This window comes from Haliotis rufescens, unplaced genomic scaffold (assembly GCF_023055435.1).
Source record: "Haliotis rufescens isolate VD_foot unplaced genomic scaffold, xgHalRufe1.0.p SCAF_55, whole genome shotgun sequence".
NCBI classification, from domain to species: domain Eukaryota; kingdom Metazoa; phylum Mollusca; class Gastropoda; order Lepetellida; family Haliotidae; genus Haliotis; species Haliotis rufescens.
Genome location: NW_025964279.1, coordinates 1,380,822 through 1,396,240, shown reverse-complemented (window position 1 = coordinate 1,396,240; position 15,419 = coordinate 1,380,822). Strand labels below are relative to the sequence as shown.

Genomic DNA, 15,419 nt, shown 5'->3' with positions numbered 1-15,419 from the left:
TTTGTGTAGAACAGAACACACCTACTAGACCCTCATATTGTTTAGAATTGAACACATCTACTAGACCCTGCTATTGTGTAGAATTAAAGACATCTTTTAGACCCTGCTTTTGTGTAGAATTAAACACATCCACTAGACACTGCTACTGTGTAGAACAGAACACGTCTACTAGACCCTGTTATTGTGTAGATAGAACACATCTACTAGACCCTCTTATTGTGTAGATAGAACACGTCTACTAGACCCTGTTATTGTCGAGATAGAACACATCTACTAGACACTGTTATTTCGTAGATAGAACACATCTACTGAACCCTGTTATTGTGTAGAACAGAACACATCTACAAGACCCTGTAACTGTGAAGATAGAACACATCTACTAGACCCTGTTATTGTGTGGACAGAACACATCTAATAGACCCTGTTAGTGTGTAGATAGAACACATCTACTAGACCCTGTTATTGTGTAGATAGAACTAATCTACTACATCCTGTTATTGTGTAGAACAGAACACATCTACAAGACCCTTCCAGTGTGTAGAACAGAACACATCTACTAGACCCTGCTATTGTGTAGATAGAACAGATCTACTAGACCCTGCTATTTGGTAGATAGAACACATCTACTAGACACTGCTATTGTGTAGTTAGAACACATCTACTAGACCCTGTTATTGTGTAGAACAGAACACATCTACTAGACACTGTTATTGTGTAGATAGAACACATCTACTAGACACTGCTATTGTGTAGATAGAACACATCTACTAGACCCTGTTATTGTGTAGATAGAACACATCTACTAAACCCTATTATTATGTAGAACAGAACACATCTACAAGACCCTTCTAGTGTGTAGAACAGAACACATCTACTAGACCCTCCTATTGTGTAGATAGAACACATCTACTAGACACTGCTATTGTGTAGATAGAACACATCTACAAGACCGTGTAATTGTGTAGATAGAACACATCTACTAGACCCTGTTATTGTGTAGAACAGAACACATCTACAAGGCCCTGTAATTGTGTAGATAGAACACATCTACTAGACCCTGTTATTGTGTAGAACAGAACACATCTACTAGGCCCTGTTAGTGTGTAGATAGAACACATCTACTAGACCCTGTTATTGTGTAGATAGAACACATCTACTACACCCTGTTATTGTGTAGAACAGAACACATCTACAAGACCCTTCTAGTGTGTAGAACAGAACACATCTACTAGACCCTCCTATTGTGTAGATAGAACACATCTACTAGACCCTGCTATTGTGTAGATAGAACACATCTACTAGACCCTGATATTGTGTAGATAGAACACATCTACTAGACCCTGTTATTGTGTAGAACAGAACACATCTACTAGACACTGTTATTATGTAGGACATAACACATCTGCTAGACCCGGCTATTGTGTAGACAGAACACATTTACTGGACCCTGCTATTGTGTAGATAGGACACACCTACTGGACCCTACTATTGTGTAGACAGAACACATCAATTAGTCCCTGCATTTGTGTTGGACAGAACACATCTACTAGACCCTGCTACTGAGTAGGACAGAACACATCTACTAGACCCTGCTATTGTGTAGATAGAACACATCTACTAGACCCTGCTATTGTGTAGATAGAACACATCTACTAGACCCTGTTATTGTGTAGATAGAACACATCTACTAGACCCTGTTATTGTGTAGACAGAACACACCTACTAGACCCTGCTATTGTGTAGATAGAACACGTCTACTAAACCCTGTTATTGTGTAGGACATAACACATCTGCTAGACCCTGCTATTGTGTAGACAGAACACATCTACTGGACCCTGCTATTGTGTAGATAGAACACATCTACTAGACCCTGTTATTGTGTTGACAGAACACATCTACTAGACCCTGCTATTGTGAAGGACATAACACATCTGCTAGACCCTGCTATTGTGTAGACAGAACACATCTACTGGACCCTGCTATTGTGTAGATAGAACACATCTACTAGACCCTGCTATTGTGTAGGACATAACACATCTACTAGACCCTGCTACTGTGTAGACAGAACACATCTACTGGACCCTGCATTTGTGTTGAACAGAACACATCTACTAGACCTTGCTGTTGTGTAGAACAGAACACATCTACTAGACCCTGCTATTGTGTTGACAGAACACATCTACTGGACCCTGCTTTTGTGTAGACAGAACACATCTACTGGACCCTGTTTTTGTGTAGACAGAACACATCAATTAGTCCCTGCATTTGTGTTGGACAGAACACATCAATTAGTACCTGTTATTGAGAAGGACAGAACACATCTACTTGGCCATGCATTTACGTAGAACAGAACGCATCTATTTGGCCCTGAAACTGTGCTAGAAGGTGTCTCCGTGGGCCTGCTATTGTGATAGGCATATTGCATTTCATTGCTCGGCGTATGTTAAAGGTTTTCGTAAGCCGCCTGACACAGATCTGCATGGTCCGTGACAGAGTACATCCTGATGACGGGGGCTTTGTATAATACAATGATATCACTGATGTTATTAAAAAGAGTCAAACGATTCGTTCGGGTTCAGTAGTATTGAAATAGATGATGGTATTAAATCATATTTTGCTAAATTTGTAATCTCCTGTGTATGATTTTCATGATCGCCATTGGTAGGTTTAAGAACTTGAAATCCTAGCGTCTTTGTCTGTGCAACTGTACTATGATAGACAGACAGACAGACAGACAGACAGACAGGCAGGCAGGCAGGCAGGTAGGCAGGCAGGCAGGCAGGCAGGCAGACAGACAGACAGACAGATAGGTAGATAGATAGATATGAGGCAAATGTTTACAATTTTACCAATGGTTACGATGGGTAGTGGTGTAGTCCAGTTCATAAAGCGCTTGCTCCTCTAACCCGGGTTCGATTCCCACATGCGTCAAGGCTGTTTCTGGGTCCTGCACCGTGGTAATGGTGGAGTCTTCCTTATAGCGCCGTAAAACAATATCCACCATCTCTCTCACCCATGGTTAAGAATTGTTTTTAACGTATCAGCAATATTTAAGCCTGGCTAATATTTAATATTTGATCACGGCGAACAGTTTCAATCGAGTCTTGACTAGGCAAACCAGTAACTGAAAACAGTTAAGCAGCGACCCACGACATTGGGTCATGACGACATATCATCCACGTCCCAATTCGATCCATTCTAGTTGGCTCTTGCGAAACACACATGACCTTAGCAAATGTTGAGCTGTATGCTAAATATTACATTACATTAACACACAGCGCCCGAACCTGTTTCAGTCGCGTTGCATTCACTGAAAACCCTTTGTGTGCGTCAAACACTGTGTCGTGTCTCATTGAAATAAGACCATGATTTTCAGTGCATGACACCAGGAAGTTTCCCGTGTATACGTCCCTGGGTACTGATCCCCGCATCCGAAGGGAGAAAGGACAGTCTACACGTATCCTTGACTCCGGCTAACTCAGCCTGGAAACTCAGATGAACGAAGATTCCTGTACACATGATAGAGATAAGTTTAGTCCCTCTGTGAAAACTGTCTCCATCAAGTGAGGATATAGACATGGCCACCCTTCTCAGCCTTGCTCTGTTTATCGGGGTATTTCACAGCTCGGGTAAGTAATGTTATTGTTTCTTTACAAGTGGAAGGACAGTAGTTCGAACCCGCCGCGTCATACCAAAAGACGTTAAAAGATGGTACACTTTGTTACCCTGTCTGGTGCTCGGCATAAAGGGGCTAAACAGGGACTCGAAGTCAGTATACTGTATCTGAGTGAGGTGTACATGTTAAACTGTGGCATGGTAGCTCAGTAGACTTTGACTATGAAACCGGCATCAGTTCAGAGTAGTACAAGCAGCCACACTCACAGATCCACGCACATCGATGTACAGTGCAATAATATCGAGCGCGACGTTAAACCCCACTGCACACCACGTCACCTTTACACATAATTAATAACACTAGCGCCTGGGATGTGTCACAAGAGCCGGCTTATTTGGTTCTGATGTTGTAAATGTTGACATGGCAGGTAATAGCGTTGTTGGTTGGTTGGTTGTTTTACGCCGCACTCAGCAATATTCCAGCTAAATGACGGCGGTCTGTAAATTTTCCAGTCTGGACCAGGCAATGCAGTGATTGATATCATGAACATCGATCCACCAATTGGGATTGATGACATGCATCAACCAAGTCAGCGAACCTGACCACCCGATCCCGTCAGTCGCCTTTTACGGCAAGCATGGGTTACTGAAGACCTATTCTACCCCGGATCTTCACGGGTCCACCCAATTTGGATACGATGACATGCATCAACCAAGTCAGCGAGCCTGACCACCAGATCCCGTTAGTCGCCTCCTACGACAAGCATAGTCGCCTTTTACGGCAAGCATGGGTTGCTGAAGACCTACTCTACCCCGGATCTTCACGGGTCAGATAATAGACTGGTGATGGTTCGGATAGGGCAGTCAGTTGCTTCGCGATCCTGACTCGATTATTTACAGACTGAAGTAATGTAGCTGGAATACTGTTTGTTTAACCTAATAAACAAATAAAGCCTTTATCATTCACTATCATCCATTATTATTCATTAAGTGTATTGGCAAATGGGTAAGTATTTAATCCTTAAGCACAGCTATTCTTTGCTGGAAGCAAATAAGAAAGAACGGGTTGGTAAGATTGAATGTTATGTATCGCCGCTGTCAACAGTACTCCAGCATAACAGGTGGCCTGTCAATAATCTAGTCTGGCCAGAAACATAACAGTGACAGGAGGGCACGAGCATCGATCAATGGTCACCAAGCCTTGACTACCCAAACCTGGAGTCAACATTGTTGGATGTGACAAATAGGAGCAGGGTGGTGTAGGTGTGGCAGGATCCGACGATCTTGGTGTCGAAGCACTGATTATGGTCCATTGTTCAGAGCGACGTTAAAACAAACTCACTCAATAACGTGAAATATCCTTCATGCACCATACACCGCCTCCGTGGTCTAGTGGTAGAGCATGGTATTTCAGAGAGCTAGCACTATAAATCGGCATCAGTCCGGTCTAGTACAAGCAGCCACACCCACACACACAAGTGCATGCACGTCGCTAAAAAGTGCAATAATCTTGGACGCGACGTTAAACCCCATTTCACCTCACCTCACCTCACCTCACCTCACCTCATGCACCATACATTTTGCATCACATCTGGCCGGGAAAATAATAACAAAATGGACAACTTTATTTAACAACGTATTTTGAAATGTAAATCCTCAATCCCTTTGAAAATCAAATGATTGATCCCTCACCGCATGGTGATGTGAACACCTGGGCCCACTTGAACAAAGCGATCTTAGAGCTAAGATGATCGTAACTCCCATACTTTAACATAGGCTTACGATAGTCTTAGCACTAAGATCGCTTTGTGCAAGTGGGCCCTGGTGTCTTAACCGTTTTGCAGTGTTCCATTCACATAATTTACACCACTACTTCATTTTACGGCCAATATGATCCGTTTCGGCGGATAATCGAGACTGATTTTCTGTTGTTTTATATTCATTCAGATGGAATCCTATGCTATGTCTGCGGCGCGGCTGGAGGAGAGGGGGAGTGTATTTCTGGGTTCAGTTCCTTCGTGAATGTCTACAAACTTATAAAGAACAACAACACTAAGCACGTCAACGACCGTGGCAGCCGCTCTCCTGGTTACGTGGACTGTGCCACCTTCCCCAAAAAACCTATGTGCATGATTGAAGAAATTCGAGAGAGTAGTAAGTTGGATAATACGTTTTCTTCTTCTTCTTTTTTAAGGTAATTTAAAACAAAAAATCATTTCTTAACAACGCACAGGTTGGTGAAATATCACAGATGACTTGGTATGGAATTGGTAAAAGTAGTTATTGTGTTTTTTAGTTGAAATATATTTTTTTCAAATTTGGAATAATTTAAGAAAAGACACAAGGCCCAGAGAGTTTAAAGTCGTTACATAGCATTACCAAGGGATTATTTCATGGCATTTACTTGTTTTCCGGGTCTAGATTCGAATATTTACAGGCCCGTGGTATAGCTAGTATAGCATTACTCACGTGCTCATTATCTCCACAGAAACCAGAAAGATCCTCAGTTACATCCGGGGCTGTTCAGATGGCAAGACCTTCTCGTTTGACCTTGCGCCTTTGAAAGGCCTGGGCCCCTCAAACTCCTCGACCTGTGGGTTTGAGACCCGGGGGTTCCAGGCCTGTGTCACCCTCTGCGACTCTGTCGACCTATGTAACGGACCATCAGGAGCCAACAGATCACACCTTAGTATGGCGCTGTTTGTCATTTGTCTCGTCGTCCTAAAGAGCACACTTCAGGCGTTTTAGTAAGACGATTGGACATTTCACTTGATGAGAATGTCAAATGGCTTGACTAACCGGGACAAACCAAAAAAAATCTCAATTTCACAACCTCACATGTATGTATCCCAAAGTGGCTTACATACATACCAAAGAACAACTGAAGTCCTCGGATCAGTTGACAGCCCTTGCAAGTTGGAATCAGGTCGCTCAAAGCCATTTGTTTGTCTACTAAATCCAACTGCTATGATTATGATAACTCCTGCTGTGATGAAGATCATTCCAGCAGTTAATCATCATTACCATAATTATCAATTTATTATTACATATCCGTCAATCTCTAGATCTCGGTTGGTTCTGGGCACGAGGTCGTTGAGCATAGCCTCTCTCTTAAATTCATGCTGATGTTTAACATCAGTTTTATTGTAGTGGAGTTTGGAATAGCCTGCTATTTCAGATTGCCGATCGTGACAGAAATACCTTAGTCATCACAAATATGAAATGGAACCGACGCATTTTTAACTGCATTTTAATAATGCCATGAAACCGAGGCATTTCAAAACATTTCTACTTAAAATATATATGAATACATATTTCCATCGGTTGTTCTCAGTGATTCGGAGGAACCAGTGATAGAAGCGGTGAGACTATAAACAGATCCGCCATATCTCACTGTCGAAATGAACTATCCTCTATTTGTTAAAATTAAGAATGTATGGCGCAAAAAATCACAAGATTTTAATCATGGTTTCTTTTGTAAATTACTCCATCAGCCAACTGTAGGTACTTTTAATAATAGACATATATTTAATTATGGGGGAAATCTGACTCCAAAGCGGAAAATTGGCTATATAGTGTATTTTCCGGGTGGGAAATATGGCCATATAGTGTGCTTTCCGTGGGAAGTATGGCTATATAGCCAGTTTTCCGGGGGAATTTGGCTATATAGCCCTTTTTCCGGGGGAAATTCCCCTCTCTGACACCGGCACAGACAACAGTTTTTTTCAGTAAATTGAACAGTGTTTCATCGCGAATTGCTGTACCGGCACAGACAACAGGTTTTTTTCAGTAAATTGAACAGTGTTTCATCGCGAATTGCTGTACCGGCACAGAAAACAGGGTTTTTTCAGTAAATTGAACAGTGTTTCATCGCGAATTGCTGTACCGGCACAGACAACAGGGTTTTTTCAGTAAATTGAACAGTGTTTCATCGCGAATTGCTGTACCGGCACAGAAAACAGGGTTTTTTCAGTAAATTGAACAGTGTTTCATCGCGAATTGCTGTACCGGCACAGACAACAGTTTTTTTTTGTAAATATAACAATGTTTTATCCGGAACAGTTTATTGGCACAGAGGACAGAATTCCTGTAAAGTTTTACAGTGCTTCATGTATTTGTGATTCATGTCAAATGTTTATATCAAAAACAGATGTGATTACTGTGTGATTTGGCGGGTTTCGTTTGTTGACTTTCAGTCATGTTATTTATCTGATCACAACAGTGTGAGATATATTGAAATGATTAATACAGTAAATAAAACATACACGTACATGGTATTTTTTTTTTAAAAGAATATATGTTTGTATTGCTTAGTATATTGTTAAGAATGTCAGTTTATACATAGTTACAAAATGTATTGTATAATTATTCTTATAATAGTAGTCAGGCGAGTTAACGTATATAGAGTTACCTCCCTTCGGTGCTTCAATTGTTCATGTTCCTTCAGGTTATGGATAAACCTTGCTCTTGAATACGATGTTGTGTTTTCTGTCTGTGAAGTGCACTGTACAAGCATAGGAGAGAGAGAGAGAGAGAGAGAGAGAGAGAGAGAGAGAGAGAGAGAGAGAGAGAGAGAGAGAGAGAGAGAGAGAGAGTCAGTCTTATACTTGCAAATATTCCCGGACGATAATCCTACTTTAAATGCTTATTCATATTTGCGCCGTATCCACGTTCCGGCAAACTCGTGGAACAATACAGTAATTCACACGGTCAGCGAATCACAGTGCATTCAATTTGCATTCTCAACTCACTGGGGAGTATACAAGCCAAGGTGCTTGTCAGGCGCTTAAAGAGATACATATGCTTTGGTCTAGTGTTTTATCATCTGTACATGTGTTTGTGTGGGGGGCAGGGATAAAACCCAAACCTGACTTGTGAACGGTGCGCCACCTAAACACCGAGTGAGTGAGCGAGCTGGGTTTAACGCCGCTTTAAACAGTATTCAAGTTATATCACGGTGCGTCAGCCTGATATGGGAGGAAAGCCCGAAGTGATGCAGGTCTAAGACAGACGTTTGCCGCTTTGATGAAACCCACGAGCACGGGTATAATGCTGACAAACCTAGAAACATAATCGGGGCGATCCGGTATTCAAACCCACGAGGGGGGCAATTTTGCACAGCGACTTGCAGTGCACAAGACGATTGGGCACCCGTGCCCTGATTTACAGGTCTGACATATACAACATTTATTGATCTTGGAGTACAACAGACCACAGGTACGTTTGCTTTGGCAGAACATTCAAAAGGGTGCCAACCCCCTCTGGTACATGGGAACCGGGGGTCTACTGTGTGGGTATTAGGGAGGCAAATACATCGTATTTAGTACACAGATCAACATTTTAAAATAAGAAAAGGTTTCCTTCACACATTTCATATTTTTTGGTATTTTGTCAGTAATGTAACTTCAAATCTCACCCTGTTATGACCTACATGTAGGAAAGTGGTCTATAGGTTTTCGTTCTGCCTTTCTAGATTCAATTCTGACTTGTGTTTTTGAGATTGGTGTCATGAAATATTCGGGATTCAGGGGTGAGCGAATGAGACTCAAAGTGAAAAACTGATGGTATTCTGGATTCGGAGGAGGGGGTGACCTAGGTCTTCAGCAACTCATGCTTGCCGTAAAAGGCAACTATGCTTGACGTAAGAAGCGACTAACGGGATCGGGTGGCCAGGCTCGCTGACTTGGTTGATCCATGTCATCGTATCCCAATTACGTGGATCGATGCTCATGATGTCAATCACTGGATTGTCAGGTCTAGACTCGATTATTTACAGACTGCTCTCATATAGCTGGAATATTGCTGAGTGTGGCGTTAAACAACAAACAAACAAACTAACAGATTATTACTAATAAATCTTCACTTTACTTTAACTAAACTGTCGGGTAAAAAAAGTCAACTGAAAAAATCGCCAACGTTATCAAAACGTTACTTGGCTGAAAAGGGGCCGAAACACTGCAAACTTAAGGTCCAAAACACAACTATTACACCCGTATCAAATACACCACCTTCGAATAACCATTTCTTGTTTGTATCATATTTAACCACCTTCAAACATGGGTTTACAGTTTCTTTTGCCTGGCAATTTCTCCGACTAACTTTTAGCAGGCTCTGTGACTTTGTATGCGCATTATGATCTAAGGGAAACAACTCCATTCATTCGAAAATTGCCTCCCTTTAATTAGCAGAATCAGTACTGTACGCATCTGACGCATAAAATTATTGAATGTTCTTTTGTTTCAAATCAACACTCAACAATTGTGAGATTGTCAGTCACTGGTCCACTGTGTAAAAAGCAGCATAGATTTGTCAGAAAACGTACGATTCATAAAGATAATGTTCGCTGGAATATGAATGGTTTTGTTTTCTCGACGTCTGGATAGACCGTTTTACCAGCTTGCTGGTGTACAGCCAATGGCTTATACCACCGAAGTGGCGTTACCCTCAAATGTCCCACACTGACCTACAGCGTTCTGGGGGTGGAGGGGCCAACTGGTTAAAGCCGTGCCTGGGACGCTTTAACCACTAGGCTACCCGACCGCCCCTACTCTGCAGGAACTGACAGTCTTAAAATCACTTTTAAATAAACCACACGAGGAAACAAGTCAAATTATCTAGGGGCGGTGGGGTTGCCTGGTAGGGCAATAGGGGTAGTAAGCGGTCGATCGTCACGCCGTCGCGGTTTCGATTCCCCACATGGGTACAATGTGTGACCCCTTTTGCTGGAATTTTCTTTAAAGCGGCGTAAACCCATACTCACTCAAATTATCCAGCCGACATAATACACGCTTGACTCCGTCACGACATACCTGTGTTGTTACCCTTGTTTAAGGCATTGCGGGTTGCTCGGCTCGGTTGTCTGAGTGGAGCATTCATGTTAAACTGCGGCATGGTATCTCAGTACGCTAGCACTATAAATCGGCATCAGTCAGGACTAGTACAAGCAGACACACACACACACACACACGCACGCACGCACGCACACATAAAAACATCTTGAACGTGACGTTATATCCCATTCTATCTCACCCCCGATGTGATCTGTACATGTCGGCTCCACTTATTTTCAAGATAATGTTTGCGCATTCGTCACCTTTCGCCTCTTTCCGTCTTTCCGTAGCCTGCAAAACGACTCGTTCCCTTATCATTCAATGCGCGTATGATTATAATACCTTGGTAAAAAAGGGACAGTCAACAGCATTCTGCAGCTATCTATACATTTCCTTCAGCACCTATATATTTGACAAATTATTGATGCTCCAGTGACCTCACACAAGTCAATTCTTCAATGAACATACTCAAACGTGAGGTGCAATGTCACGCTACACAAGCCAGGTCACAGTAACCTGTAGGCGATGATAGTCGACTGGTTGGTTTTTCACTCCAGTATTTACAAGCAGTTGTGATATTGTCAAACTCTGGCGTCAAATCATACAAAATACAAAACAGTGTGCAATCTAATTGCATCCTCAGCCGTCTAAGCCCCTTTGTAGTAAACAACCACATACATACCACACACATATACCCAAACACACACATACACACGCACGCACGCACGCACGCACGCACGCACGCACACACACACACATACATACGCACGCACGCACATACACACACACACACACACGCACGCACATACACACACACACATACGCACGCACACACATACATACACACACACACGCAAGCACACACACGCACACACAAAGCCCCTCTGGATTCACCAGCGTGTCTTGTCCTGTTGTGAGCAGCCATTTACACCCAAATGTTATACAATCTCCATCAATAACCACTCCATCACTGGGTGGAATTATCTATGTACATGAATACCGAGTGACGCTCAGAACTCACTTGGAATGTTCAGTTCATCTGACAATTATGTGCTGCTGTTGAGTGGTGAATTCTTTTTGCTAAGACGCTTTTGAAAACCATTTGTTAACGTTTTGAATAATACACCAACAGGCGAATACAAATCTCAAAGTCACATTAATTGAACGATCTGGGTGACTCCACCTTGAACTTTTGTTAATTCTTCAGATGAAAACAGATTTGATTTTACTGGTGGAACTTTAATGAGAATACACTTCCATGACCAGAGACGTCTCTTTCCTACACGTAAGACCAATGTGGGTTTAGGCAAATTACCGGTGTTGTTTTAGGGAAATGGGTTGTGCTTTCAAAACCGACGCTTAAAGCTTTCTCCTCTGCCAACCTATGAATGCAAGATATTCATACCTTTCCGATACAGATTTATCCTAAAAGTAGTCTAACTGAAGCTATAGTCGCATTATAGCTTTAAGCTTGTATCCGGTCGTAATGCACTTGAAGCCGAATTAGCATCCTAGTAATAATAAACATTGTGCGCTCAGGTCTTTTCTTGGCAATCTCTGGCTGGAGTAACATATGGTACTCATCGTAATGGGGGGGGGGGGGGGGGGGGGGGGTGGTGTGTGTGTGTGTGTTCCAACTTCGAACCGAAGGATTTTAGTTTAAAAGACCGAAAATCCCACACGTCACTGACACTGACACACCTGCCCAAATTGTTTTGACGCAGAAGCTAAATAGACATACTCTCTACCATTGTGGTACCAGTATACACACGGGAATACATAATGGTGCAAGAAACAAAACACATGAGAACGTTGGCAACCATATTTACCTTTGCACATATCGTTTCTTAATAATTATTTTTCTTTGTGGAAACTATATATATATTTTTACAAACATTGATATTGAGTTGACTAAGGATCTATTACGAAACGTCGCTTTTTACAGTATTAAAGTAGTTGTTATCCATAAAATTGTGTCGACCTTGTCACCCGTCAACCTCTGAGTGAGTGAGTTAAAATTTAACGTCGCATCGGCATTATTTCAGCCATATAGCGACTCAACCTCTAAGTAATGCGTATCAAACAAGTTCAGTCAAAAAATGATTGTTTGTATGATATTGTCATCTTTTCGCGTGAATGTTTGTTGTTGTTAAACGTCGTACTCAGGAATATTCCTGATATATGACAGCGGCCTGTAAATCATCGATTCAGGACCAGAAAATCCTATGATTGACATCATGCAAATGATCATTAGTTTATGTTCTTTATATGCACCATCGTGTACACTCAACATCAGCCATTGTAAAAACAGAATATATTGCATTTAAAAAAACTTCTTTGCTTGACGGGGGCACGGGTGGTCCAGTCGTCTAAGACGCCGCGATTCGCTGTGTAGAGTTGCGTCCCTTAGGCACGCCAGAAACCTAGGATTGTGGGTTAGAATCCCAGTTCGCCCGGATTATGTTTCTAGGTTTGTCAGCACCATACCCGTGCTTGTGGGTTTCACCGAAGTGGTAAACGTGTGAGACCTGCGTCACTTCGGGCTTTCCTCCCACATTAAGCTGACACGCCGCGATATAACTGGAATACTGTTAAAAGCGGCGTTAAACCCAACTCACTTACTCTTAACGCCGCACTGATAACGATGAGTTGTAGTGTACCACACAGACACAGTGTCCAGTCACATCACAAGGTGCACCTGGCCGTCCATGGTTGCAGCAGTTGCTACACGTCACGATGGAGTCTGTACAGTATTCACAGGTCAAGGAGTTGGTTGGTTGGTTGGTTTGCTGTTGAACGCCGCACTCAGCAATATCCCAGCTATATGACGGCGGTCTGTAAACAATCGAGTCTGGACCAGACAATCCAGTGATTAATATCATGAGCATCGATCCACGTAATTGGGATACGATGACATGCATTAATAAAGTCATCAAGCCTGACCACCCGATCCCTTTTGTCGCCTCTTACGACAAGCATAGTCGCCTTTTACGGCAAGCATGTATGGGTTGCTGAAGACCTGTTCTACCCCGGATCTTCACGGTTCTCCACCAATGGTCATTATCATTACACCAACTTGAACCTTTTAAAGTGGTTAATGAGATTAGATCAATTTTGATGGAAATGTGCATAAGTGAAAAAGTAAGTTGTGAGGTATGTTTTCATTGCCTATTGAATATCTTTCCTTGTGTAGCTTAATTTCACAACATAACTCCAGCGGCAAGTGGCAAACACATTGATGTCTTCAGTGGGCGTTGAAGTGTCTGCCTTGATCACGTCAGGCTCGAAAATGTGTGACATGTATCACAGTGCCATGTAACTAATCATCATAATTAACAAAATCGCCAAACAACTTGTCTGCGAGTTTGTTATTATTACCGTATTCGACGTAATAAGCGTCCCGCTCTAATAAGCGCCCACGGCGATATTTGCTACTATATTGCCTAATGAACAATCCCAATTAGCACCCCTTCCGATTGATCAACGTACACAAGACCTACTTATTCGTGTATAATACGCACTTGTGTGTAATTTGCAATTATGGGCAATTAAATTCTGGAAAATATATATATCTGTCGTATATAAACATTTCAGGCTGTCAGCATAAACCACGAAATTTATCTTTCAACTGTTTTTTTTTCGCCAAAATAATATTCTTATAAGTGCCCCCTATTTCTAATTTTGAGAGCGCCCTGGGCGCTTATTACGTCGAATACAGTATATTAGTTACATATGGCTCTTTGCATGGATATATAAATCAGATGTTGACTTGAAAGAGTCTTTTGGACATGCATAACAGTGATAAAACACTAGTCTGCTAGCCCGCTCCAACTACAAATTACTCATTTCTCAAAAATTGTTTTAACATCACAAGATCTTCACGGGTCCACGGGTCAAGACGATCTGTGTTAAGGCTGATTATATAGAATGTTCTTTTGGCGTCAAGCAGAGTAGTATTGCTAATTTTGATAGACTAAGTATTTAACTGGCGTAATTACAGGCCGTCCTCTTTTAACCTGGAATGTTACTGGAGCACAGCTTTAAGCAACAAACAAAACAAGAACTATTTGAATACAATGAGTCTCACATTTCCTGAGTGAGAATGACATAATTCCAAGTGTCGAATGATTTGTTTTAATCAAACACAGCTTCATCCTGTGTGTTCATATGTTTGGTTGTAGTTTAAATCTGCTTAGCTTTCGTCCTTACCCTTTGGACAAATGGGAAGCCTTTTGATTGAAGCGTTCCCTTAAAACAGACTGAACTTGCGTTGAATGAGAGAGTGAGTGGGTGGGTGTGAGGTAGGGAGAGAGTGAGTTGACGTTTACGCCGTTTTCAGCAATATTTTTGCAGTATCACGGATAGGGACACCAGAAATGGGCTTCAAATAGTGTACACATGTGGGGAATAGATCACGGGCCTTCGGCGTGTGACTGAACGCAAAATAACCAACAGGCTTCCCCACGGCCCCGACTTCAATCATATGGCCGATCTTACAGTGTGTCTAATAGCTGCTGTAGATACCTTGCTTCCTGTCTGGTTTGAGAAGCAGTGTATACATATTGCTTAATTTGCTTTCTGAAGGCCTGTGAAAATCTGCATCGGGCTCCGAGTGGAAGGTTTTGACGTAGAGAGTCGAAGCACTGTATTCGGGTGAACCCACTGTGTAAACCGTGGATCGTTTACATACTATCGGACGCTTCAATCAGATGCTGTCGGTCTGGTTCCGTCATTTCTATACACAGGCGTAGGAATACACACACACCAAACACCCCGCACCAAGCACCCAACAAGCCGCACCCCATACCCCAAACACCGCACCCCATACCCCAAACATCGCATCCCACACCCCAAACACCGCACCCCACACCCTAAACACCGCACCCCACACCCTAAACACCGCACCCCGAACCCTAAACATCGCACCCCACACCCTAAACACCGCACCCCGCACCCTAAATACCGCGGCCCACA

General features: G+C 42.4%; 1 protein-coding gene across 2 annotated transcripts; it reads left to right on the top strand.

The window, feature by feature from the left end:
* The first annotated feature begins 3,308 nt into the window (after positions 1–3,308).
* LOC124144998 lies at positions 3,309–8,087 on the top strand. Of its 2 annotated transcripts, XR_006862503.2 has the most exons (4): positions 3,309–3,629; positions 5,563–5,769; positions 6,104–7,333; positions 7,395–8,087. XR_006862503.2 is itself a non-coding variant. In XM_046514632.2 (3 exons), exons 1-3 carry the CDS (start codon positions 3,578–3,580, stop codon positions 6,361–6,363), a joined length of 519 nt encoding a protein of 172 aa, XP_046370588.2. In that variant the 5' UTR covers positions 3,309–3,577; the 3' UTR covers positions 6,364–8,087. The 2 variants fall into 2 exon arrangements, 1 of the variants encoding a protein (XP_046370588.2); XM_046514632.2 differs by having other exon boundaries at positions 6,104–8,087.
* The last annotated feature ends 7,332 nt before the right edge of the window (positions 8,088–15,419 follow it).

Bases quoted from the DNA above. Each gene is read 5' to 3' on its own strand.
- LOC124144998 (XM_046514632.2), top strand. From the start codon at position 3,578: ATGGCCACCCTTCTCAGCCTTGCTCTGTTTATCGGGGTATTTCACAGC. The intron at 3,630-5,562 runs GTAAGTAATGTT...ATATTCATTCAG, and splicing joins CGGGGTATTTCACAGCTCGG to ATGGAATCCTATGCTATGTC. The intron at 5,770-6,103 runs GTAAGTTGGATA...TTATCTCCACAG, and splicing joins TGAAGAAATTCGAGAGAGTA to AAACCAGAAAGATCCTCAGT.